Raw genomic sequence first — 24,628 nt, forward strand, 5'->3', positions numbered from 1 at the left:
TGAGCTGGAGGCCAAGCATTTGAAAACAGAAGCAGCAGAGAGACTGAGATCTTGAGGCTGAGGAAAATGAGAAACTACAATGCATGGAAGTTGAGGAGAAGGACAGGCAGAGGCAACATGGACAGGAGATGCTGACTCTTTGCCAGAGTCATGGAGGTAATGGGGAAGGGAGAAACTGAACCCCAGAGCAACAACGATCAGTACATTTCTTCCACAATTTACAGAGGGGGATCATTTTGACAGTTTCATTTATATGTTTGAGAGGGTATGTAAACAGCATAATGTTGACCAAGGGCTCTGGGTACAGTTCCTGACTCCCTTACTCCATGGTAAAGCTATAACTGTTACTTCCAAATTGTCTGACACTGATTGTTTAAATTATAATGTTGTAAAGAACTGTTTGCTAGAATGTTTTACGTTAACACTTTTAGCTTGCAGAAAAAAAAGTTTCGTGAGGATAGCCGCAAGGCAGATGAAAGTGTGTGTGAATATGTTGCTGAACTAAGCAGTTATTTTCATAGATGGGTAAGTGGATGTCAGATCACCACTTCTGAAGTGCTGGCAGACCTTTTAGTGAGGGAAAACACCCTTAACACTTTGCCTGAGGACATGAAAATCTGGTTAGCTGATAGACAATGCACTACTGCAGATGAGTTGGGGAAGAAGGGAGACCTATACCTAGCAAGCAGGGCATCACTGCACGGGAAAGGGACACCCAGTGCTGCTCATGGGTCTAAGGGAACCCATGGTGGGCAGCCCACACTGCCCCAACAGAGTCCATCAGTAGAAGAGGAAGCCACTAGTCCAGGTACATGTCCAGTTCCAAGGGTTAAATGTTTTAAATGCAACCAGTGGGGCCATGTAGCATACAGATGTCCACAGAGGCAAGGTGGGGAACAAAAGGTGGGAGAGCCATTAAGTGGGAATGACAAAATGTCAACAGTATGTTGTCTCGAGATAACGAGAGTACCAAACTACCACAAGGGGTTATATCCAGTCTTAATGAATGGGAAAGAGGACATGGCTGAGAGAGACACAGCCTCTGACCTAACCATTTTGAAGCCTGCAATGGTTACAGAGGAACACTACTTGCTTGGGCAGTTTACTCCAGTCAGAGCTTTAGGAGGGACCCCATTCCAAATACCTTTGGCTACAGTTCACCTTGACTGGGAGGGTGGAAAAAGAAGCAAGCAAGTAGGTGTGTTTGAGGATATCCCTGCAGAAGTCCTGATAGGGAATGATTTTGATAATGCAGTACTGTCTATGCGTGCAGTTACACGCAGTCAGTCTTGGAGACAAGCATGTGGGTCTGGTAGCTTGGGGGAGACCCAGACAGACCACACACTTGCAGCCAGGATGATGAGGTGGCTACTTCAGCGAGGGAGCTGCCCTGTAGCAGTGAGACTGAAGGTGAGCCACAGCTGCTTGTGGGTACTGATGTTCCCTTGGACATTGTGACTGCAAGGGCAGAGGTAAGTAGAAGTACCCAGGCTGACACTGAGGCACCGCTGTCAGAGGATACCAGACCTCCTGTGGAATGGGAGCTGGGAAGGGTTACTAAGAGAGAGATGAGACAGGCTCAGCTCTCAGACCCTACATTACAAGGCCTGAGGTAGGTAGCTAGTGATGCACCTGATTCTCAAAGGAAGAGGGAATTTGTATACTGGGACAAAGGGTTACTGTACAGAGAGTGGACCATTGAGGAAGGGCTAGAGGGTGAGAGAATACAGTAGTTAGTAGTGACCAGAGCCTATCATCTGTCACTAATAGCCATAGCCCATGATATTCCCTTTGCAGGTCATATGGGCATAAAGCGTACAAAGAGATGTATTATGCAGAACGTCTATTGGCCTGGGATTTCCAGAGATGTAACTGGGTATTGCAGGACCTGCGAGCAGTGCCAAAAGGTAGGCATGGCAGGAGACAAGGTGAGAGCTCCTTTGATACTTTTGCCTGTGATTGAGGAGCCATTTCAGATGGTAGCTATGGATATTGTGGGGCCTCTGAGTACCCAAGTTCCATAGGGAAAAAGTATATCCTAGTGGTAGTAGATCATGCTACCAGATACCATGAGGCAGTGGCTCTGTCCTCCATTGAGGCAGAAAAGGTGGCAAATGCTTTGTTAGAGATTTTCAGCAGGGTAGGTTTCCCAAAAGAAATACTGGCTGACACAGGTGCCAATTTCATGTCAGACCTGCTGGCTTGTCTGTGGAAGTACTGTGGGGTGAAGCACCTAAAGACCACCCCTTACCATCCCCAGACTAATAGTTTTGTTGAGAGGTTAAACTCTACACTCAAGATAATTGTTACGGGCATTTACGGACTAGTTTAAGAGGGACTGGGACAAATATTTGCCTCATCTGTTGTTTGCTTACAGAGAGGTTCCCTAGGAATCCACAGGTTTTTCACCCTTTGAGTTGCTGTATGGGCATAGGGTGAGGGGATCTCTAGATTTGATTCAAGATGAGTGGGAGGGTGAGCATCAATTCCACAAGGTGTCTGTTGTGGCATATGTCCTAAACCTCAAGACAAAGCTCAGGGATCTCATGGGCTTGGCCCAGGAGAACCTGGCAGAAGCCCAACAGCAAAAAAAGGTCTGGTATGACAGGAATGCCCGAGCTAGACAGTATGCTGTATGGCAGCAGTTATTGGTTCTCATTCCTGTCAGACACAACAAGCTGCAAGCAGCTTGGCAGGGACCCTACAAGGTGGTAACAAAGGTCAGTGATGTTAACTACATGGTAGAACTGCTAGGCAGGAGGCAGGGGCACATATTGTACCATGTTAATATGATGAAACCTTACCATGATAGGGAGGCCATTGTTCTGAGTATTTGCAGTAGAAGGCAGGGAGTCTGAGGTCGATATATGGCTACTGGGAGCCAGCCAGAAAATCCCAAATTACTATGGTGGAGCCTAGGGTTGCAGGCATATGGTGGGATAGTGCAGCATGGTACTGGTATCAGCAATGCCAAGGCAGCTGGAATCTCAAGACAGGGAGTGGGGTAAGGTATTCCCAGATAGGCTCAGCCCTCTCAAGCAACGTTTCTCAAGGGTCACTTGAAAAACTAGCTTGAGTTTTCGAGGAGGGGAGAAATGTGACCCCAGAGAAATACTGCTAGTCAGCTAACTGGAATTTTGTAAATAATTATATGTGACTTGAAAATGTTAATATGATTTACAAAGAAATGTGACATTGGCAGCCCAGCTATCTGAAATTTTGTAAATAATAATATGCCATTTGTGAATATTAATATAATCCATAGGCATGTCTTACAAATGTAATGTTATGTGTATATTAAACTACTTTTGCAGAAGTGTTTTGAACTGTATGTTATGTACTGAGCTTCAAGAATGTAACCACAGTGTACCCTACTGGAAAAGAACAGAAATGTATGTAAACTATATACCTGTGCAAATGTTTGTTTTAATAGCAGAAGCTGGAATATACAGAGACTTCAAGAAAATAAGTTGAAATTAAAAGTGCTTTATGATGTGCTACAAAAAGTAGTTTCAGTGCAGCAAGCAGACACAATGTCTAGACTTAAAAGTTTCTTTCTGTTGTCTTGGAGAGAAGTAATTACTAGGTCTAAAAGGTAAGTATTTAATTGTTTTACGACTTCCAATTCTTAGCAAACATCTGAGAGATATGTATTTTTCACAGAGAAATGTTAAATATTGTTAAGCTTCTGTTAGCCTGGGAACTGTAGGCATGTGACAAAGAGTGATGTCATCCAGGCTAACCCAGCAGTAATATTTGGTAATAATTTGGGAACTCTCTCAGACACTGTGCATTTTGTGTCTTGTCTTGGACCTAGCAAGAACACCCACTCATCTGCATTTGCCTTGCTCTGTAGGTAAGTTATTCAGGACATAGTATCTTTTAGATATAGACAGTAATACAGCAGAGATTAGTTTAGATGTTTTCTTTATTTATTTGAGACTGCCCTGCAGTGTTGTTTTAAAATATTTTCTGTGATTCTGAACTCTGCAGTTACTGTGTTGTTTGAGTACTGTCTTGTCTTTTATTATTTACTATTAAATATATTTAAACCTTTTAATTGTGGCTGCTTTGTTTAGAGATATTTAAGCTCTTAGAATACTTGCATATGTATTTGGTGAAACTGTACAGGCCACTCCTAAATAACCTTGAAAGGCTTGGTCACACTCACCATTTGGATAATAGTAACATCACAGCAGAATTGCTCACCCTTTGTAAGGGCCTTAAGTAGCTGATAAGTAGTGGCTGGTGGCAGTTGGTACTACATTATAATCTGGGCAGAAGGGGGCATAGCTAGTAAACCTTTGCCAGTCTTTCCCAGGTGTGTGTTTGTGTTTCTGTATAAATCAAATTTCAAAGTGTGTGTGTGTGTGTGTGTGTGTGTGTGTGTGTGTGTGTGTGTGTCAGCTACTTGGACACAGACACGAAGCACTGGTTGGACAGAGCGGGTACTGGAGGTTTTAGCATGGCCAGTCAGCTGAGTTCTCAACCCTATAGATTTGCCAGTTGGGAGTCTTATTGGGGATCTGCAGAAAGAGATAGAAACCAGCCCCCAGACTAACTGTGATCTCTGTGTGCTCTTAAGGGAAATTGTACTTTACTGTGTGTGTGTGTGTGTGTGTGTGTGTGTGTGTGTGTGTGTGTGTGTGTGTGTGTGTAATTGTAATCCTTCCACTGTGTGGAAGTCCCTCACTGTTGCCAGTGGTAAGGATTGAGGCTCCTTGATTACTGGCCCAGTGCAGGGGCATCACACACCAGCCCACCAAAACCAACAGCAGCACTAAAAGAAATAATCATACAGTTGCAAAAGCAATATGAGATAACTTCATATCATATTCAGTATGTCCCCAGTTTTCTTACCTTTTCAAAATTTAGTGATAGTAGCAAACTGATAGCAAATACAATGAAACTGCCATCATGATGTACCACTGTGACCACAACACTATAATGTTACTACTTTTCATTTTTACTAAGCTTCAGAATGCAGAGTGGTGACTTGCAGTGAGGTACCCAGCAGCTAAACTGGAGTATTAACTAACAGGAGAACAAAAGGGTAGTTAAGACTGCAGCCTGACTAAGCCACACAAGGACATAGGTAACCTCCAAACTCTGGACCCCACTCAGTTTGGGTTTGTAAAAGGTAGGTCATGTCTCCTAAACTTGATTGACTTCTTTGAAGCAGTCACCAGAGACATGGACGAGGGTAAGGTGGTGCACACAGCCTATCTTGACCTCGCCACGGCTTTCAACACCATCCCCCACTCTGGAATTATAGATAAACTAACTAGACTGGGCATAAATCCCTATGTCACAAGATGGGTGGCTGACTGGCTCAATGACAGAACCCACACAGTGAAAGTAGCCGACTCCAAATCCAGCTTCAGACCAGTGACTAGTGGAGTACCACAGAGCTTAGTCCTGGGTCCTCTCCTGTTTGGCATCTACTTCTCAGAAGTCCAGGCTAATACAGCAGGTCTTTGGCTAATAAAGTTCGCAGATGACTGCAAACTAGGTGCCATAATAGAATAGCCTAATGATGTGGACATTCTACAAAGGGGTCTCACTGAGACTGATACTTGGTGCCAAAGTCATGGCCTCAAGCTCAATTCCAAGAAGTGCATTGTCTTTCTCTTTGGGAAAAATACTGTACCCATGAACTACCACATAGGAGGTAGCCTACTAAACACCAAAAGTGTGATAAGAGACCTTGGGACACAGGTGGACAGTAGTCTCTCCTTTTATAATCACATCGCCACAGTAGTCAGAAAATCCTTCTAGGTGGCACACCTCATCACAAAGGGGTTCACCTCCAGAAAAAAAGAGGTCATTGTTCCTCTCTACTCATCCCTCATCAGACCCATTATAGAGTACAATGCCCCATTTGGCATGTACCTCGCAAGACATCTACAGCAACTAGAAAGGCCACGGAAATACATCACTAAGAGGATTACTGGCCTCAAACAGATGCCATACGCAGAACGTCTCAAAGAACATCAGCTGTACTCCATCGCTTATCGCCTACTCAGAGGCGACCTCTGCCTAACATACAAACCCATGTCAAACCCAGATCTGTTGGACATGCTACACTTAAAGAAATCCCAAGCCCTCAGAGCCATACACTTCAGGGACATAAACCTTGCCACCACAATAAACAGAACATGCTGAAAGAATAGATTCCTGTCCCAGAGACTTCCCACGCTCTGGAACAGACTACCCATTCATGTCAAGCAAAGCTGCTCATTAGCCCTCTAAGAAAAATCTCAAAATTGGATGGGAAATAGGAAATTCACCCTGGGGATCACTTCTGTGGCTCTGATAGACAAGGACACAGGAAAATAACTTTCTTGGGTGGCGAAAGCCAGGGAACTTTTTTGGCTAGGCTTATATAGGCCCCAGGGCTGATAGCCTAGTACCTACCTATGAACACATAAATAAACTGCTATGTGTTTGACTGGCAATCAGAAGATGTGCAAGTGTATAACACAAACATAATATATGATTATGAGAAAGGAAGAAAAATAATGTAGTTCTGATGTTACTACAGCTAGGTAAGATAGCAAATAAAAGCATGCTTAACAAACCGAATCTGTCCTACCATAGTTGTGTAAGAACTTACCTTAACAGTAGATGTTCGACTAGATCACTGTTGATGGTGAGTGGAATGTATCCAACTAAGGATACTGTATGTTCAGCCAGTTTACAAAAGCCTAGGCACATTCCTCTTGTGTCATATGTCTGACTTGTGACTTATGCATGAGTCTATGTGCTGTTACATAAAAGACATACAGGTGCAAAGACCTTCACAAATTTCTTATTCCAAGAGAGAGAATTTTTTCTTAAGCTAAAACTTCTAGAACACAGACTCAGATATAGAAGGTTAGAGAATGGGAAATGGGAAGTCAGGAGCCCCCTCTACCAAAGGAATGACAAGAAAAAATAAACTTGGGAAAAGGAGGGAGGATGCATGCGCTACAACAGTAATCTATTTGAACATCTATTGTTATGGTAAATTCTTACATAACTGCACTAAGATTTTCATTAGATCACTGTTGCAATATTGCTTACAAGAGGGAAGATTTGCAATGCTTTTATCCTGACTGGACTGAGGTCTGAGGTATAGAACTAGGGATGAGGATCACTTGTAAACTGATCTAACAAAACCATCTCTGGTTCTTGATAAGGTATCGTTCTTGTAATGTTCAGTAAATGTGTGAATGGATGACCAAGTGACTGCTTCCAGAATGAATCTACAATCCAAAGCATTGAAACAAGGATCCAGAAGAGGCATCAGTTCTAGAACAGTGAGATTTGACTTGACTTTGGAGAGATTTTCCATGGAAACAATAACAAAAGGAATTAGCAAGAGAAGTCCATCTAGAGATGGTCTGTTTAGAAACTGGAAAGCCCATCTTTTTTCCTTCAAAGGAAATAAACAATTGGTCAGAAATACAGATAGACTTTGTTTTGTCCATGTAGGACTTTAGTTACCTGTGAGCATCCAGTAAATACAACATTCTTTTTCCCCCTATTTTGAGGGTTAGGAAAATATATAGAGATGAACAGACTGATTTGGAGACATTTCAGTGACAATATTAAGTATAAAAGAGGGGTTAGTCTAAAAGTTTACCCTGTCCTTATGAAAGACCAAAAAAGGATGGACAGCATGAAGGATATTGTAACTCTGATACCTTTCTGTAGATATCAATGTTACCAATAGGACTGTCTTCAAAATACAGAACTTAAAAGATGCAGAATACACTGGTTCAAAGGGTGGATGGGTCAGTTCTTCCAGAACATAATTCAGGTCCCAAGGAGAGATAATAGATTTTCTTGGAGGCCTGATAGGTAGGACAACATTTATGAATTTTCTGATCTCATGAAGAGGGAGGGGGATGCAAAGGCAATCAAGCAGAAATGGCTGATAGATACCCCTTGACAGAGGTGTATGTTAATGTTGAGTGAAGCAGCTTGCACAAATAGTTGAGAATGATGGGGATACTCATTTGTTAAGGGTTCATTCCTCTTTTACAGCAATAGAAAGAAAATATTTTCCAGTTAGAAATATAAGATTTACTTATAGCAGTTTTTCTTGAATCTTTTATTACCTGCAGCATATCCTTACAGTAATGGCTGAAGAGAATTAGAAGTTTATCATCCAAACTATCAAGTTCAAAGTTTGTAAGTTTGGATGAATGAACCAGCCCTTCTGCTGTGTGAGCAGCTCCATCCTGTGAGGTAATGTGTGGTGTTTGCCCTTGACTAGGTACAAAAACAAAAGGAGAACCAGTGTTATCTAGGCTAAAGTAGGTAACCATCAGGACTTCTGGACTGTATTTATGAATCTTCAGAAGGACCCTAGGAATGACAAACAAATTGGGGGAAGCACATAAGAACTTCGGTTTTCATGATATTGAAAAGGTGTCCTTTTTCTATGCTTCTCTGCATGGAACTCTGGAACAGAACAGTCTGAGATATCTGTTATGGGTGGAGGTGAAAAGACTAATCTAGGCAGTTCCCCACTGATGGACAAATTGAACTAAAGCCTTTTTGTTTAGTATCTATTTGTGAGAGTCTGCATTGGATCTACTCAGATAATCTGTCACTGAATTCAGTTCTGATGGAATCTAAGTTGCTTGGAGAAAGAGAATGGGCCAAGTAGCAAAAATCCCAAGCTGTCATGGTCAACCTGCAGAGATGGTAGGACTTGTTTCCCCTTTTTGTTAATATATCACATAACTGTGTTAATGTCTGTTAGGACCTAAGGTGGAGAAGAGTCAGCAGGGCAAATATCAGGGCTTTCATCTCCTTGGTGTTTACGTGTTTTTGTCTGTCTAGCTTGTATCAGACTCCTTGTACTTTCATGCCTACTGAAAAAGCACCCCCAGCCAGATCTGAACCATCTATTGAGATCTACTGAAACCTTTTAATGGAGAAAAAGGAATCAGCTGGATTGAGAGTTATCTGATTTATATTTCCAAATGGAAAAGATTTTCTGTCTAGTGCCATAAAGGAGGAATGAGCCTTTATCAAATGGATATCCCTATCTTTTTTCTTAAAAAAAAAAAAGCAAGAGAAGGATTGGGAATGACAGAAAGTGGCAGTGTTGTGCCCAAATCAATTTGAAATATAATTGAATCTTCCTCATATGGAGTCTGGCAAAGGAAATCATCTGCATAGTTGATGCCATGTGTGACAAAGGGAGACACTGCCAGCACAGCTATCTGGAATTTTGTAAATAATTATATGTCATTTGTGAATAGCAACATGATTTAAAAAGAAGTGTGACAAAGGCATATACTGCCAGCACAGCTATGTGGAATTTTGTAAATAATTATGTTATTTGTGAATATCAACATGATCTATATAAGATGCTTGCGTTACAACTGTATTAGAACTGTATGTCATGTGTATATCAAACTGGTCTGTACAGATGTGTGTTAGAAAAAGGTATTTTGTAAACTACTGAGCTTAAAGATGTATCCACAATGTGCCCTGCTGAAAGAGAACAGAAATGTACATACACTACTGTAACTGTATAAATATATATATTTGAACAGTGGAAACTAGAATACAGGAGATTAACTTAAAAAAAAAATAGCTGAAATTAAATTACTTTATGGAAGCTAGAGACATGGTGTCTATACGGGTCTATATCAGATGATCGAAAGCTTACAAGTCCGAAGCTCACAACTTCGAACTGCAAACCTCGAAAGCTGACAACATCAAACGTACAAAAAAATACTAACTACCCCCCCCAAAAAACAATCTATGCAGGGGGCAACCCCCCCCCTGCGCTCCCCCCCGCTACTTAATATACCAACTCCGAGATTGCACTATAGTGCAGTAAAGGGAAATCTTCCCTTCCCACACTCTATGGCGATCTCTGTTCTGCAGTTCGATGTTGTCAGCTTTCAGTGTTTGAAGTTCAAAATTGTGAGCTTCGGACTTATCAGCCTTCGATGTTCTGATATAAACCCATCTATATTAGCGAGCTCTCTATATTGTCTTTAAGGTGAAATAATTACTTGTTTTGAAATGTGAAGGAATGTGATTGTTTTATGACTTCCAGTATCCGCCAAAGATCTGAGGTCTATGTGTTTTCACATGTAGATGCTAAATACTGCTAGCTGCCAACAGTGGGGGTTTCACCTGGGATAGAGATGACAAGAAATGATGCCATTCTGCAAGCTACCCCAGCAGTAATGTTTGAGATATTAATTTAAGAAATTTCTTAGAGAGACACAGCATTCTATATCTGACTTTGACCTGACAACAATTAGAAGATCCATTCACATCTGCCTTGCTCTTACGTAAGTAAACTAGGATATAGTAATTCTCTTATATTCAGCCAGTAATATAGTGAAGCATAGTTTAGATGTTTTTCTTTATTTATTTGAAACTGTCTTGCAATGTTGTTTTAAATATTTTCTGTGGTTTTGAACTCTGATGTCACTGTGAATATATACAGAGTACTTTCTTGTTCTTTTATTTATTATTAAATATATTTAAACCTTTCATTGTGGCTGATGTCTGTGAGAAATACGTAAGTTTTGAGAGTACTTGCATATTTATTTGGTGACATTGTGGGCCACTCCTTACAGCCTCACTCTTGGTCAAACTACGATTTGTATTAATATTACACAGTAAGACTGGACACCCTTTGTTAAGGGCCTTAAAGTAAATAGTAAGAGTTGTCTGGTGGCAGTTATAACTACCTTATAGTCTGGGGAAAAGGAGGCATAGCTAGTAAACTTGTGCCAGCCTTTCCCAGGTGTGTCTGTGTGTGTTTAAAAATGAAACTCAAAGAGTGTGTGTGTCAGCTACGTGGGCAGGGACACCAAGCACTGATTGGATAGAGATGTCTTGACTTGGCCACTCAGCTGAGATATCAACTCTATAGCTGTGCCAGTGGGAAGTCTTATTGGGGATCTGGAGAAAGAGGGAGAAACCAGCCCCAGAATGACTGTGGTCTCTGTGTGCTCTAAACAGAAACTGCATGTGATGCAGACAGCTGCATCTGGAAATACTGTGTGTGTACTTGACATCTTCCCACTGTACGCCCCCCACTGTTGGCAGTGGTAAGGATTGAGGCTCCTTGATTACTAGTGGTGGGTTGTCACACCATGTATCCCAGAGCACGCAGAATTTATCTTAAATAATTCATTTCACATATGAAAGAGATAGAAAGTAATATGTTAGAAACTGTACTTGTCTTGAGACAGAAACATCCCAGAAACACTAAGCTTTGACCAGGTTAAAGGGTGGATTTCCTCAAGTTTAGAGAGAATCTTAAATGAAGGAAAAGACTGATTGTAAACTACAAATCTTGTAGATTTTTCTTTTTTGAACAGAAGTGGCCTGGATCAAGAAATCATCTAAATAAGGGTAAATATGGATGCATTGGAGTCTGAAGAATGCAGCCACAGAGGCCAGGCATTTTGTGAAGACTCTTGAAGCCACAGAAATACAAAAGAGAAAAGCAGAAAATTGAAAATGATACCAAAAGCACAAAATCTTAAGACTTTTCTGTGATTTAGATGAATTAGGAATGTGAAGGTAGGTATCCTTCAGATTCAAAGTAGCCAAAAAAGCCTGAGGGAAAATCATGGGTAATAAGCTTTGGAGGGTTATCATCATGAATTCTGGTATTTTTAGAAATGTGTTGGGGTACACAAGTCCAGAATGTGTCTCTATACCCCTTATCTTCTTGGAACAAGGAAAAGTGTGCAATAAAACCATTTTCCTTTTCAATGGTAGGGCCAGGTTCTTTGATTCCCTGCTGTAATAACTGGAAGAAACAGGTGTTAGCTGGAAGGCATCTGGCGGATATATGTTGTAGATGGATGGGAATGCCATAGCAGTTTGTACCCATTTAAATTCTGTTCAGTACCCAGGTATCTAATGTCATTTCTTCCAAAGAGAAAGATGACGAGAGGGTCTTCCTGAAAGGTTTGGAGGTGGTGGCTGAGGTGGAGGGAAAGGGGCAGGAGGGCTAAAGGTAGCCATAAGTTAGAGCTTTTGCTGGTAAAAGATCCTTTGTCAGTGAAATATCCTTGGATCCATTAAAGACCAATTTATTTTTTTCCTGACAGTGTTTTTAAAAGATTGTCTGCCTTTTACTGTGATTTTTGACTTTTGTGGTAAGATGGACCAGCGTTCATACTCATGAATAGTTCTTCTGGAACTTGGGAATGGGAAAATATAAAGGCATTTAACATTTTGCATTATCTTTCCCCTTTCCTGCAGTTTTTATATGATTTCAGCAGAAGATGGTTTGAAAAGATTGTTCTTGCCTAAAGGAGCATCCTGAAGTTTGGCCTTAACTTAATCAGAAAAAAAAAATTGGAGATGAAGCTAGGAACACTTCCTTAAGGATAGAGCCAGAAGCTGCTTCTCTGGAAGAGGTATTAACAGAGTCACAGCCATATTTAATATAATCCATTGTTGCCTGTATGGCTAAGTTGATTATATTGCGTATAGTACTTTTGTTATTAGAATCAGGAACGCCAGAAATTAACTTATTTATCTTGGCCAAAACAGATAACAAATATCTTGCCAAGTGGGTTTGGAAATTTATGGCACAGAAAGGCAGACATGTACAACTTCTTTCCATACTTAACCATAGCCCTACTGTCTTTATTATAAGGTAATGCATTAGATGATTGTCATAGTTTAGAGGCCTCATCAGACTCTACAGAGACCACAGCTGAGTTAAAGGAGGGATTTTTTTTTTTACAAATATGTATGAAAATCTGGCACTTTATAAAACAATTTTTTAGGTGCAGGACTGTGATTCAGGTGCAACAAAAGCAGACAGGAAGGTTTCTTCTAAGGTTTTCAATACAGGTAGAATTACGGATGGCTTAAGGATGTCCTTGTACAATAGATCATTAATACTTGTTTAGATGTCAGATACCTGTTTTCTCTCCTAGTTGAAATGCTGCATCATTTTATAACTAGTGTCACCAAAAGACAGCTCTTCTTGAGGAGATAAAAGCACAAAATTGTTTTCAGCAATTCACTCAAATCCTGTTGGAGAATGTATCTGAAAGGAATAAGCCAGAGAATTCAATATTAGTCTCTGAAGAATCATTATTTTTTGAGGGGTGGAAGAAAAAGGAGAGAAAGACTGAGGTGGCTTAACAGACATTAAGGCTTTAAAAAGTCCTTGAAAAAATTGTACCAGTCATACTGGAGATATGTACAAAAAGTGACAGAAAGGAAACATGTTTTTGTCTGCTTTCTCTTCTTTGGAGTCTCCAAAGATATGTTGCAAGAAGAAGCAGACTCCTGACATATCTCTGTAAGGCTACCTGGTACACTCTCATGGACAAGAATCTGTGGGATACCTCCCAGTCCCTTAGAAATAATCAGCTAAGGTTCTCCTTTCACAGTCTTAGCATCCATCTAATCAGTCCAAAGAAACATGCCAGTGTCCTGTGTTTTGTCAGCCTCCGAAAGGTCCTTGACAGGACAGCAGAAGTAGTAGCTGAGTAGCCACTGGGCTGATCATCTGCCTTAACACAGATGTCTGACTTAGAGTAGATGACAAAAACAGAGTTTCCTTTGGTTTCCTAGGCTTTTTATACAGCTGCTGAGGGACATCCAAAAGTGACAACTCTGAAGCCAAACAACTTATGATAGTCTTGGGACACAATATTGTACTCCCTACACTTATGTTCAGGTCCTAGAAAGCATGAAATACAATAAATTTCCACCCCCCCAAAAATAAAATTAGTGAAAAAAGAAAAGGACCCAATGGGATACATATCTGCCATTAACAAGTTAAACTGCCACAGGCTGTATAGCAAACAGACTGCAATAACATAGTCTTCCTCCACAGACTGGTAGCAAGAAAGTTCTTGAAAATTGTTGCACCAGTTCATCCATTATGTACCAATATGTAGTGTCATAAATAGGTCACTAGTCAGATATATATCTCAAGAGTAAGGTGACTAAGCTTTTAATGGTTTTTTTTGCTTGTGTTATGGAACTTGCAATTTTGGGTCTTGCAGTTATGCACAGACTACAGAGACATATAGACAGACAGACACACACACACACTACAGAGACATATAGACAGACAGACAGACACACACACACACACACACACACACACACACACACACACACACACACACACACACACACACACACACACACACAAGTGTAGTGGGTATGTATCACTGAGTTGGGTTTCATGGTGTCCTAGACTGTCATGCCCAATCCACTGAAACCTGGCATATAATCATTTGGAAGAACCAGACTTGTTCCCCCTACAGGACCCATGATGATGAAGCTCACCCTAGAAGTTCACATAGTTGGGTTTTGCTGGAATGAGAATAATAGTCTGCAACTATAACAAACCTGACTTTCTCTGCCTTTCATTAAAAGGACTGGCTAATTCTCCATCCTCTGGAATAATTTTTCACTAAACTCTGCCTGTGGCTAAATACCACTTCAGGGCAAGTTATTAATTTTATGTCTCAAAAAGGTACAGTTGTGTAAGAAAACTTACCATAACAGTATATGTTGGAATGATCACTGCTGCAGTAGCCTCAGCTATACTGGATATATCCTACCAAGGATATAATAATTAGCCAAATTCTAAAGCTTCAGGGCACCTTCCATGCATCCAAACCATCAGGCAGCAGAGCTGATCTGAATAAAAGACAAGCTTGGGTGCCAAGCCCTTCAAAGACTTCCTGCCAACAGAGAGATGGAGACTGCTTGGAACAACAAAAAATAAATGTCCATACGGTGGCATAAAAACAGACCAAAAAAGCAAGGAGGATGGAGGGAGAGAGCAGCTACTGCAGCAGTCAACATCCGAATATCTACTAATATGGTATGTTTACTTACACAACTGTACTATGTTCAGGCCCCTCCTTGGGATCTTAACTTTGTGTTAGAGATGCTAACTCTTACTCCATTTGAACCAGCAAATCTGGCTGACTTGAGGTTATTAACATGGAAAACACTTTTACTGACTACTCTGACCTTTGCAAGAAGCATATTTGAGTTGCAAGTTCTTATGGTGAGTTAACTCTACCTCATATCCCACAGGGACAAGGTTTCTTTGAGAACTTATCCTTCTTTTATGCCTAAAGTGATATCCGAGTTTATTTTAAGCCAAACTATCCATCTCACAGTTTTCTTCCCTAAACCTAAAAACGAAGGAGAAAAGTCCATACTTTTGATGTCCACAGCCAACTCAGGTACTATCTTGACAGAACTGAATTGTTGAGATCTTTAGATCAATTGTTCATTTCTTGTTAAAGTAAGAAGAAGGGACAACCTTTGTCTAAATAGACTATTTCCAATGGTTGTCTAAGGCTGTTACCTTTTGTTACACTCACCATAACAAAACTATTCCATGTAGGGTCAAGGCCCACCCTACCATGCCCTGGGCTTCATCTGTGTCTTTTTGGATTCTAGAAATATTCTAGAGGCTGCTACTTGGTCCTCTGTACATAACTTTACAAAGTACTATCAAGCTTGATTCCTTCTCTAGGTCTAGATCAAGCTTTGCTAGGACTATTCTCCACAGGCTCCTGGACTCTTCTCCTTCCACATCTCAAATGTATTAAGCTGTGATAATCTATCCATATAGCTATGGCTACTGCAGCTGTGCTCAATACGATAAATATCATTCTGTATTACAGAAAAGCAGTAATGATCCAAACCAGTGAATGACAAAATACAAATAATTCATAGTTGTCTGTAGTCTGCATATATTATAAACAATACACCAATGATTCCTCTGTGTTATACATCTTCTGTCTCAAATCTGATGAGGTGTCACATTCTGTCCCTGTAGCCACACTCCTGATATGACATAATCATGATATAATGACAGTAGTGATGTTAATCAAGAAAGGTCAAAAGATTTACTTCTGTGGTAGCACCTAAGCCCACATCTTTCACAGTTACTTCTTAACTCTCTTTCGTGATCACAACTCTCTCATCAGTATTTGCAAATAACTAACCAACTCAAAACCATTCTGATGCAGAAGAATTCACATTTACCTGCTGACACTTGCAACTAGCACCGTAAAGCAAACCCTCCTCCCTTCTGTGCTTAGAGTCACATCACCCACTTCCCACTTTTGACATCATGGAGCTCCTTCTTGTGTTTAAATAAATACTATTATTTCATGGCCTTTGTCTGGAGTGTATTCCAGTGCCTGAAACAGAACCTTTCACCCTTCTCTCTTTAGTTTTACCTACATTTATAATCCAGTAAATGTAATGTTAGTACTCCCCTGTCATCAATTGTTAATGAAGTACAAAAGTGCATTCTGTGCTTCTACATCTCAGCTTCATGATACATTTTATATCATTTATTTTCCACATGGTGTGAACTTCATTTTCTTCTTACCTAATGCTTACCTATTCTCTGATTACACGCCTGATCCAGTTTGGGGATCATTGTGTCAGTTGGAGCCTATCCTACAACTTAGTGACACAAGGTAGAGAAGCTAATCACTGCTAGGTTGTTAGCACATTTCAGGAGAAACACACATATGGCACAACATAACAATGGGCAATTTGAAAAATCAGCAATTCATCTATGGAGCGTCTTTTGGATGTGGAAGGAAACCAAACAACCTAGCTAGCACAAAAAACACAAGGACATGCAGACTTTACACAGAAGCACCCCAGCTAGGGACCAAATTGAAGAAACAAGCACTGTGAGGTAGCAACTCTAACAGCTTCAGGTTGATGCCTGTCTCATAACGTTCTTATATTTCCTGTCCTGCACATAAATGCTGCCTGAACTATTCCTATAAACTGTATGCTTGTAATTTACTACATCACTCCCACTTCACATAACTTTCTCAGCACATCACCTGTGCAGACATGGTATAGTATGTAACTAAAAACCTATAACCTAATGACCACCAGGGCCTTTATAAGCCTACCCATGCAATCCAACCCAACGGTGTCCCTGTGTATCATGGGTATTTATTAGGAGAGGATATGTAAGCTAGGAAGTTTCTAGAGGTCATGTGGGAGGGGTATGTTAGTTTGGGCATTACTGTCTGCCTATATCAGAGACTTGGGAGCCAGACCCTGAGTGAATTTCCTATTTCCCATCCATTGGTCAAGGTTATGTTTAAATAGGATCTGAATTGCCTCAACATAGTAAGGACTTACTGCATTTAATTCTGTTGGCTGTCAAAAAGGTTATTTTTGGAAATCAAAGTCTTCACCAACTGTAACTGAGGTACTGAACATTATAAAAGAGATAAAATAACTGGAAGAGGGATCTTTAAAAAGGGAAGGAGCAAATTACACAGAAATAAATGGAAATTGTGGAAACAATACATGCATAATGTTCATGTGGAGGAGGGAGGCTTAAGGGAAGGCAGGAATTCAGCATTTTTTTAAATGTTAGACCGATGATAGTAGCAAAGAAAATATATGTGATGTATAATGTATTTAAATGGAAAATTGTTAAAATGGCTTGTTTTCTTTTCTGTTAATGTACATTTGCCAATCTTTTAAGTGGTCATTTAATAAATGTGCTTAAAAAAAAAAAAAAAAAGGCTATACTTAAATAGGGTTAGAGATGGAGTCTGCTTTACATGGATGGAGAATTTCAGAGCATGGGGATCCTCTGAGATACATATCCTTCTTCCCAACATGTCTTACTTATGTCACAAGCAGAATGATGTTCCTGTACAACAACTACTGCAATTACTATTAAACAAGTGATGTCACACAGGAAGTAAGAAAAATTAATATGTTTATATATTTTGACATTTCAAGATGGCAATCATCATGCACACATACTGAATGCAAGTCCCCAGCTTCAAACGCAGCAGAAATAAGGCTCTCTCAGATGAAGACAGAGACTTTCTCTTTTCTTACCAGCTTTTTGTCATGTGAGAAACGGGATGAGCGGGACTGCCGTGTGAACTGATATTTTCAATGGTGCTGTTCTGTACCTGTACAAAGCTAGTCATTACAGCAGTGCATGCTGCCACTTTACCTGAGAGCTTGTAGAGCAGTTCTGATGCCATTTTCACAGAGATATCCTGGTTAAAAAGATTCCGTTCTGGAATCACTTGTCCCTCAGCAGGAACTGGCAGGAGATGATCCTTTTTCTCTTGACTTGGCAAGCAGTTAAAACTAACTGCAGGAGCAGGGGATGATGAGGGTTCTGTGGGCTCAGAAATCTGGATATCCATTGGCTCTTCTTTAATTTTAACACACAGGGTATCACTCTCCTTGATTCTTTCTGCTGCAAGTTAAAACAAATACATATATTTAACAAGACCTTACAAACAACTGCCCACTCTTTTACTGACTGTAAGACAATTTCAACGAGCTTGAAGTCAGAGTTCATTCATTTCTGGTGTTCTAAATGAATGACTTGTTTACTAGTCACAAACGATCTAACATGATCCAGGAGATTTCATTTTACATAAGACTGCTGCACAGGATTACTCAATAAGCAGGCAGAGACTGCAGAACGCAGTTGATTCACGATGGGTTACCTTATCTTTTATTAAGCCTACTGGCAACAGTAGTAATGCTGACAAAGAGTTTAACAAGCTGGAGAAACTCCAGTCTGGAATGGAAGCTAATATATAGTAACTAATGTCTCCATGGCATGCAGATTCCTGTTCATTACTGTACTAGTAACACCATGGTGAAAATGCAGTTGCAATGCCATAAACAATGTGTGGGCACAGCAGCCAAGTAAGACATTAAAACACCAGAAAGATGGACGGTGGGCTGTACAGGAAAAGCAGGAATCATGAGGTGCAAGTTAAAAAAAAAAAAAAAAAAACAACAACAAATAATTTACACAGGGTCTCACATACATGATGCCATGCCATAATGAAATGGATTACTAACCCACTATCAAAGGGAAAGACAACACCAAGAAAAAGTACCATATATTACACAGTGAAAAAAGTCAATACAGAACAGCTAAGAAAATGTTACAAGGGGATAGGTAAAAAAAAACAATTCTAAACACAGGTCTCAAATACACTATAAATGCAAAGCAATATTTATGCTACTATGGTGAAAGAAATTAAACTTTGGTATTTTTATTAAACACAAGAAAGTTAACAGAAAATCTCAAACAGCAAATTTGTTTTATTCACACCCACAAATACATCAACAATCTGTCCTACAGTGCTTTTGTGGATGTGGACTAGCTTAGCTAGAAAATACCAGATATTGTAACCATACAATCACACTACAGGCAAATATAAGCTGGAGATCTTGCATGACCCTTCATAAAAGGACAGGAAACTCAGTTAGCTGTTGGACATCAGAAACAGCACGGCAGACAGACCTTGAAGGTGGCAGATGCAAAGTGACTCAGCAAAGTAAATGCCTCTTGAGCACGCCTGCACTATGCGCCACATCCGCAAGTCTCTTGCATGATAATACCCCCATTACTCAAATGGAGCTCCACCTACAAGAGTTGCTCACCCCGCAGAAAGCCACTTGTTACAGCATCAATACCAAAAGACAACTGCTAAACCACAACAGACAGTTTCAAAATGTATCCAGGATTCCTACTGAAAAACAGGAAACACAAACAGGCCAATGGTCAACAGATACATAATTGGGCTTGCACATAGTTCATTAGCTACACTTCTTGACTCTTCAGATCTGCATCTTGGCCAAAAATACTGATATGCTCTCCCACCAGTCAGTAGTACTTAACGGCCCTAAGTGGGGAAAACATCACGGCTATTGCCCGTCTCCCCCAGAATCAGCAACAGTTTAAGACTTAGCCATCGTATCAGTGTTCAGGAAAGTCCCATCTGATGAGATTAAGCTGCAGGATAAATGTTACTTACATTTTTTAAACTTTTAGAACATCGACATCAGACAAATTTTTGGGGCGTGTTGAGCTGGTTGTTAGTTACTCAGGTAGTATATTGCAACACTATCACATCCCTTTTTAAGGTGGCAGGAGGATCAATATTTATTAAATACATTCAAATGATTAGCATTCAGATTACAGATATCAATTCAAAGCACATCACTTTTAACTTTACTCCTAGTAATTCACTTTTAGTTTTATATCTACAGTACATTCTGCAGTGCATTAATAAAATAAATTAGGTAACAAGTCAATACCATTTAATCAACAAAATATTAAAATTTATTTGAACTGACACACATGTGCCTATTCATACACATACATGGATCTACTTCTGAATCTCAAAATACTGAAATTTTGAATTTCAGTATCTCGAGACCAGAATACCGAACAACCAGAAACATGAAAACTGACAAAACCGACTAGCAAAATCTCTACACAAACAAAATACAAGTAAACATCCAACCCTATCCAACATAAAAACAACAAAACTATGACACTCAAAACAAATAACAGTACCATATGTTTTTGCAGGGATGGCAAGCCCCCCTACACCCCCCATGTGGGGGTGCTGCCCCCCACTACATATATATATATATATCTATATATATATATATATATATATATATATATATATATATATATATATATATATATATATATATATATATATATATACCAACTCCAAGGTCGCACTAGCATGAAAAAAACAACAAACCTACTTTTACTTGCCACTTTCAAGATTAACAAACACACTCTCACCTACCTACTCCTAAAACTTCCCAAAAAACTTAAAAAATAAACTTCTACCCAAAAACCTTAACCAATAAAAAAACTACCTAGATCTCCGCACATAACCACACATTGGCTGTCATGTCTAAATTCCAGACCACCCTGCACCTTAAAGAGACAGCGCACCATAAAGAACACACTGCACCACAACTACCATGGATTCGGTAAACTATGATTCGTTAAAATGCAGTTTCGAATAACTGCACTTTCGGCATTCTGGTCTCAAGATACTGAAATTCGAAATTTCAGTATTTTAAGATTCAGAAGTGGATACATATACACAGATGTGGTTTCATGTCGCAGATTTTTAATTAACTTAATTACTTGCTTAAATGTTGTTTTTGTTATTTTGTGATGGTCTCTCAAAAAGGCAGCTTAATTTTGATTCATCTTTCTGTCACACTATGAATTTTAGAGAACATTTATCGCTTATGTCATTCTGAAGTATAATTTTATTACTTTTTCTAGTATATAACTTTTGGAGGTTTATAGTTGATTAGTTGTATCCTTGCTGCTATTTTTGTTGTTTTTTGCAGTATGTTGGAGAGTTTTGTGCACAGTTTAGACATTTATGATTTTAGTATCTTTTTTTAATACCCAATGATCTTGGAAGTCTTACTTTTTGTATTGTACATCTGGTTCATGCAGTTTTATCTTACCTGGAGAGTTTCTTCTACTGTTTTGGTCAGATTCTGTTTTTAATGATTAACAGATACACATCTCAGGCAGCAGCTGTTTCTTGATGTTTGTGGTATGGATTGATTGTTTTCTTAGCCTTTTAACATTTCTGCCCATTTCTTTATAGTCACGGTGAGTCAATCCTTTTATCCTTTTTTATAAGATGTCTTTTATAAGGCAGGTTTGATGTCTACAGCTGAGCAGGGCTGGATCATGGTCAAATGGGGCCCTAGACAGGGTGATGGAGCAGACCCTCCCCTACCCCTCTGCATCCCCGCCCAGCAGTCATTCCAGTGTCCCATTACTTGCCTCTCCTTTCCCAGTTAACGAAAAACACTTTTCAAACACAGATAGCTATTTGTTAAACAAAATAATATAGTCTCATAATAAAAACAAACTTAGCATGAACAACAGTAAACTTCTCTGCCCTGAAAACTCACACTCACTGAAACTGCATTGAAACCTAGTCATAGAAAATGCATGTGGACAGCGGCAGATTAAATGTACCTATGGGCTGTTTTCAAACCATGGGCTTCCTGCACACTTTCTTAGGACCATGCATAAATGCATGTGTTCTTTGATTCACCTTCCCAGTTACATTAAATTATATTCTTTGTTTAATATCACCACTTGTTACAGTGGGTTTTAAATTTGTAGTTTTCAACATTTTTCCAATATGAACTAATAATGACAAGGCTACCCATTTCAGAACATTCACCCATCCCACTTTAAAGAAAAATTCAAACTTCTAGTCACCTCCAAAATATGTCCTTGTCAAGCCCCTACTTAAGCTCCCCAAAACCCTACTATATACCTTTTCAGTCCCTCCACTGACAGCTAAGTTATCCACTATTGTGGTTACTTATTAAACTCTACAATCAATACTGTTGGACTTAACTCTTTTTGTAAATATGTAAATATATTTTAATCTGTAAAAATATTGATATATATATATATATATATATAATGTGTTTGCATTTCTGCTTTGTATCTCTAACATTCTTGTATAACTGATTTTGACCATATTTTTTACTCAAATGTTTGATTCTCTGTAAACTGTGTTTTTTTTTGAGCTTTTTTCCAGAGGTCTCCACTGAAAATGGGCCACAGGCCCAGCTGGACCAACCAGGTTAACAAAAGTCAATAAATAAATAAATAAACATTTCAACTATAAAGAGACACTCAAACTGATGTCATTATAATTTACCAATAATAGTCAATATGCACAATCTCTAGTGAAGTAAAAGTTATCTGGATAATTGTACATTAAAGAGAACTGTAACTAACTTTGCATTTCAGTGCTTCATCTACAAATTCAGTGGCAACTGCTCTGGAAGAATAAAATTGCCTATGCTACTTAAAAAAAAAAAAAAAAGATTGCTTATCATATGCAATAGGGAATGGTTTGCAAACAAACAGGTTCATAGTTAGCAAGCATCTCATCTAAAGGATGGCACACTCAGGAATAGCATCTATATCAAGTTATCAAAAGTGTACTTAATCGGATCAATAAAGGTTGAACTTTACTGATCGATTAAGTAAAACATCGAATAATGTAAAAAAAAAAATTAAAAAAAAAACTAAATGGCATAGGCAGGGAGGCAAGCCCCCCTGCACCCCCCACCCCCCTACTTAAATATACCAACTCCGAGACCGCACTACATTGAGGTAAATGAAAATCTCCCCTTACGGAGATTTCCTGTTCTTCACTTTCGATATTGTCGTGCCGACAATATCAGACTCGATATTGTCAGCTTACGACAACATGAAGTAGACCTCAGGAATGCAGCACCTCCCCAATGCAGTAGTCATTTCAGCAATTGATCTACCTGGTGGAGGAAGAGAACCCACAACCTTCTTCATCAAAGGCAAGTATACTGCCTGCTGGCACCACTGACACTGAATAAAATAATTATGAAATTCTTACTGACGCTGATAGACTATATTTGTAAATCCCTGAGGATTACAAACAGCAAATCAATCAATCAATCAATCAATCAATCAATCAATCAATCAATCAATCAATAAATAAACAAAGGAGACCTGGTAGTTGGTGTGGAGGTTTAAGACACTGGCTTGCCAATTATCAAAGCTCAGGGTTTGACTCTGAGCAAAGTCACTTAACTAGACAGCCAGCCTAACTGGGGCTTTACACACAAACACACACACACAAACACACACACACACACACACACACACACACACACACACACACACACAGAGTCCTGCACTGGAATCAAATCTCCCCCGTGCAGAGCTGGCTTACATAAACTTTAGGACATTACACGCACCAGCTGTACTCACTGTTTCAGTGGGGTCGCTCTGGCTTTGCTCCTGCTCCGTGCTGGATGGCCATCAAATATCCTGCTCTGCAGTCCTTGCTTAGCTTGCTTACATACTTTAAGGCTGCTCTCCTAAAGTTTTCTAGGGCTTACCATTCTTTCTTTACAGAAGTAAGTCTCCTGTGAGGTCTTAAAGCCCTCCAGTTTTTACGGATGTCTTTGGACTTTTTATTTGCAAGCAATTTTTTTTTTTTTTTTTATCGGCACCCCCAATCCAACAGAGGGCCCTCCTCCAACACGAGCCCTAGAAACTGCCTACGTCACCTAGTGATGTATCCGGTTCTGCTACTGAGTTCATGTGTGCATGTGTATGGGAGGGGAATAGTCTTGCATATGCTGAACTGAACTAGAGACATCATTGTGCAGTGCACTTCTGAATGACAGCTGCAGTGAAAGTAAAGAGAATTCCTAACCTTATATTAGAAAATTAATTTTCTACTTGCCTGTATACAGTTTACTAAAAAATGTAACCTAAATATTTTTCTGCAACAGATGCTCTATTACCACCTAATTTGTCAAACAACTGTAATTTCGTAGTGCCATTGTGTCAACTCTGTCAATAAAAACAGCAGTAATCATTCTTCAGAAATCTATTTTATAACCTTTATACAGCAAACAACCCACTCAGGACCCCAATGTTCCTTGAGTATCACATTGTTATACATGCTACTACATCTGTAAAAACGGTACAAATTTAAAATAGTCCTGGATTATTATATGGTAGAAAGAAAAGAATACATACTGTACATTTTAAATGTCTGTACTTGTATACTGTAAAGATTTTTCATCTAGGTTTTATAATTTCTTAAATATGTTCTTTTTTTGTTCCCTCGGTTCTCATGGTACTGGCCCGACACCCCAGTGACCCACATCCAGTCTGGGTCTGCCAGCCATCTCTTACCATCTGAATTATTCTGGTACATCTTGTGGCAGATCTTTGATCCTAAAGGAATCCTGG

The 24,628-nt window shown here is 39.5% G+C and overlaps 1 protein-coding gene across 1 annotated transcript in view; it reads right to left on the reverse strand.

Annotated features, from left to right (window-relative positions):
• Positions 1-24,628, reverse strand: part of ZNF827 (zinc finger protein 827) — a 1,349,262-nt gene that overhangs the window by 446,976 nt on the left and 877,658 nt on the right. Inside the window, exon 6 of the mRNA XM_044062231.1 lies at positions 17,999-18,250. Within this exon, the coding sequence (XP_043918166.1) occupies positions 17,999-18,250 (252 nt within the window). The remainder of the gene's footprint in view (positions 1-17,998; positions 18,251-24,628) is intronic.

Source organism: Protopterus annectens, chromosome 2.part1 (genome assembly GCF_019279795.1).
Source record: "Protopterus annectens isolate FY-2018-M chromosome 2.part1, PAN1.0, whole genome shotgun sequence".
Lineage (NCBI taxonomy): Eukaryota > Metazoa > Chordata > Ceratodontiformes > Protopteridae > Protopterus > Protopterus annectens.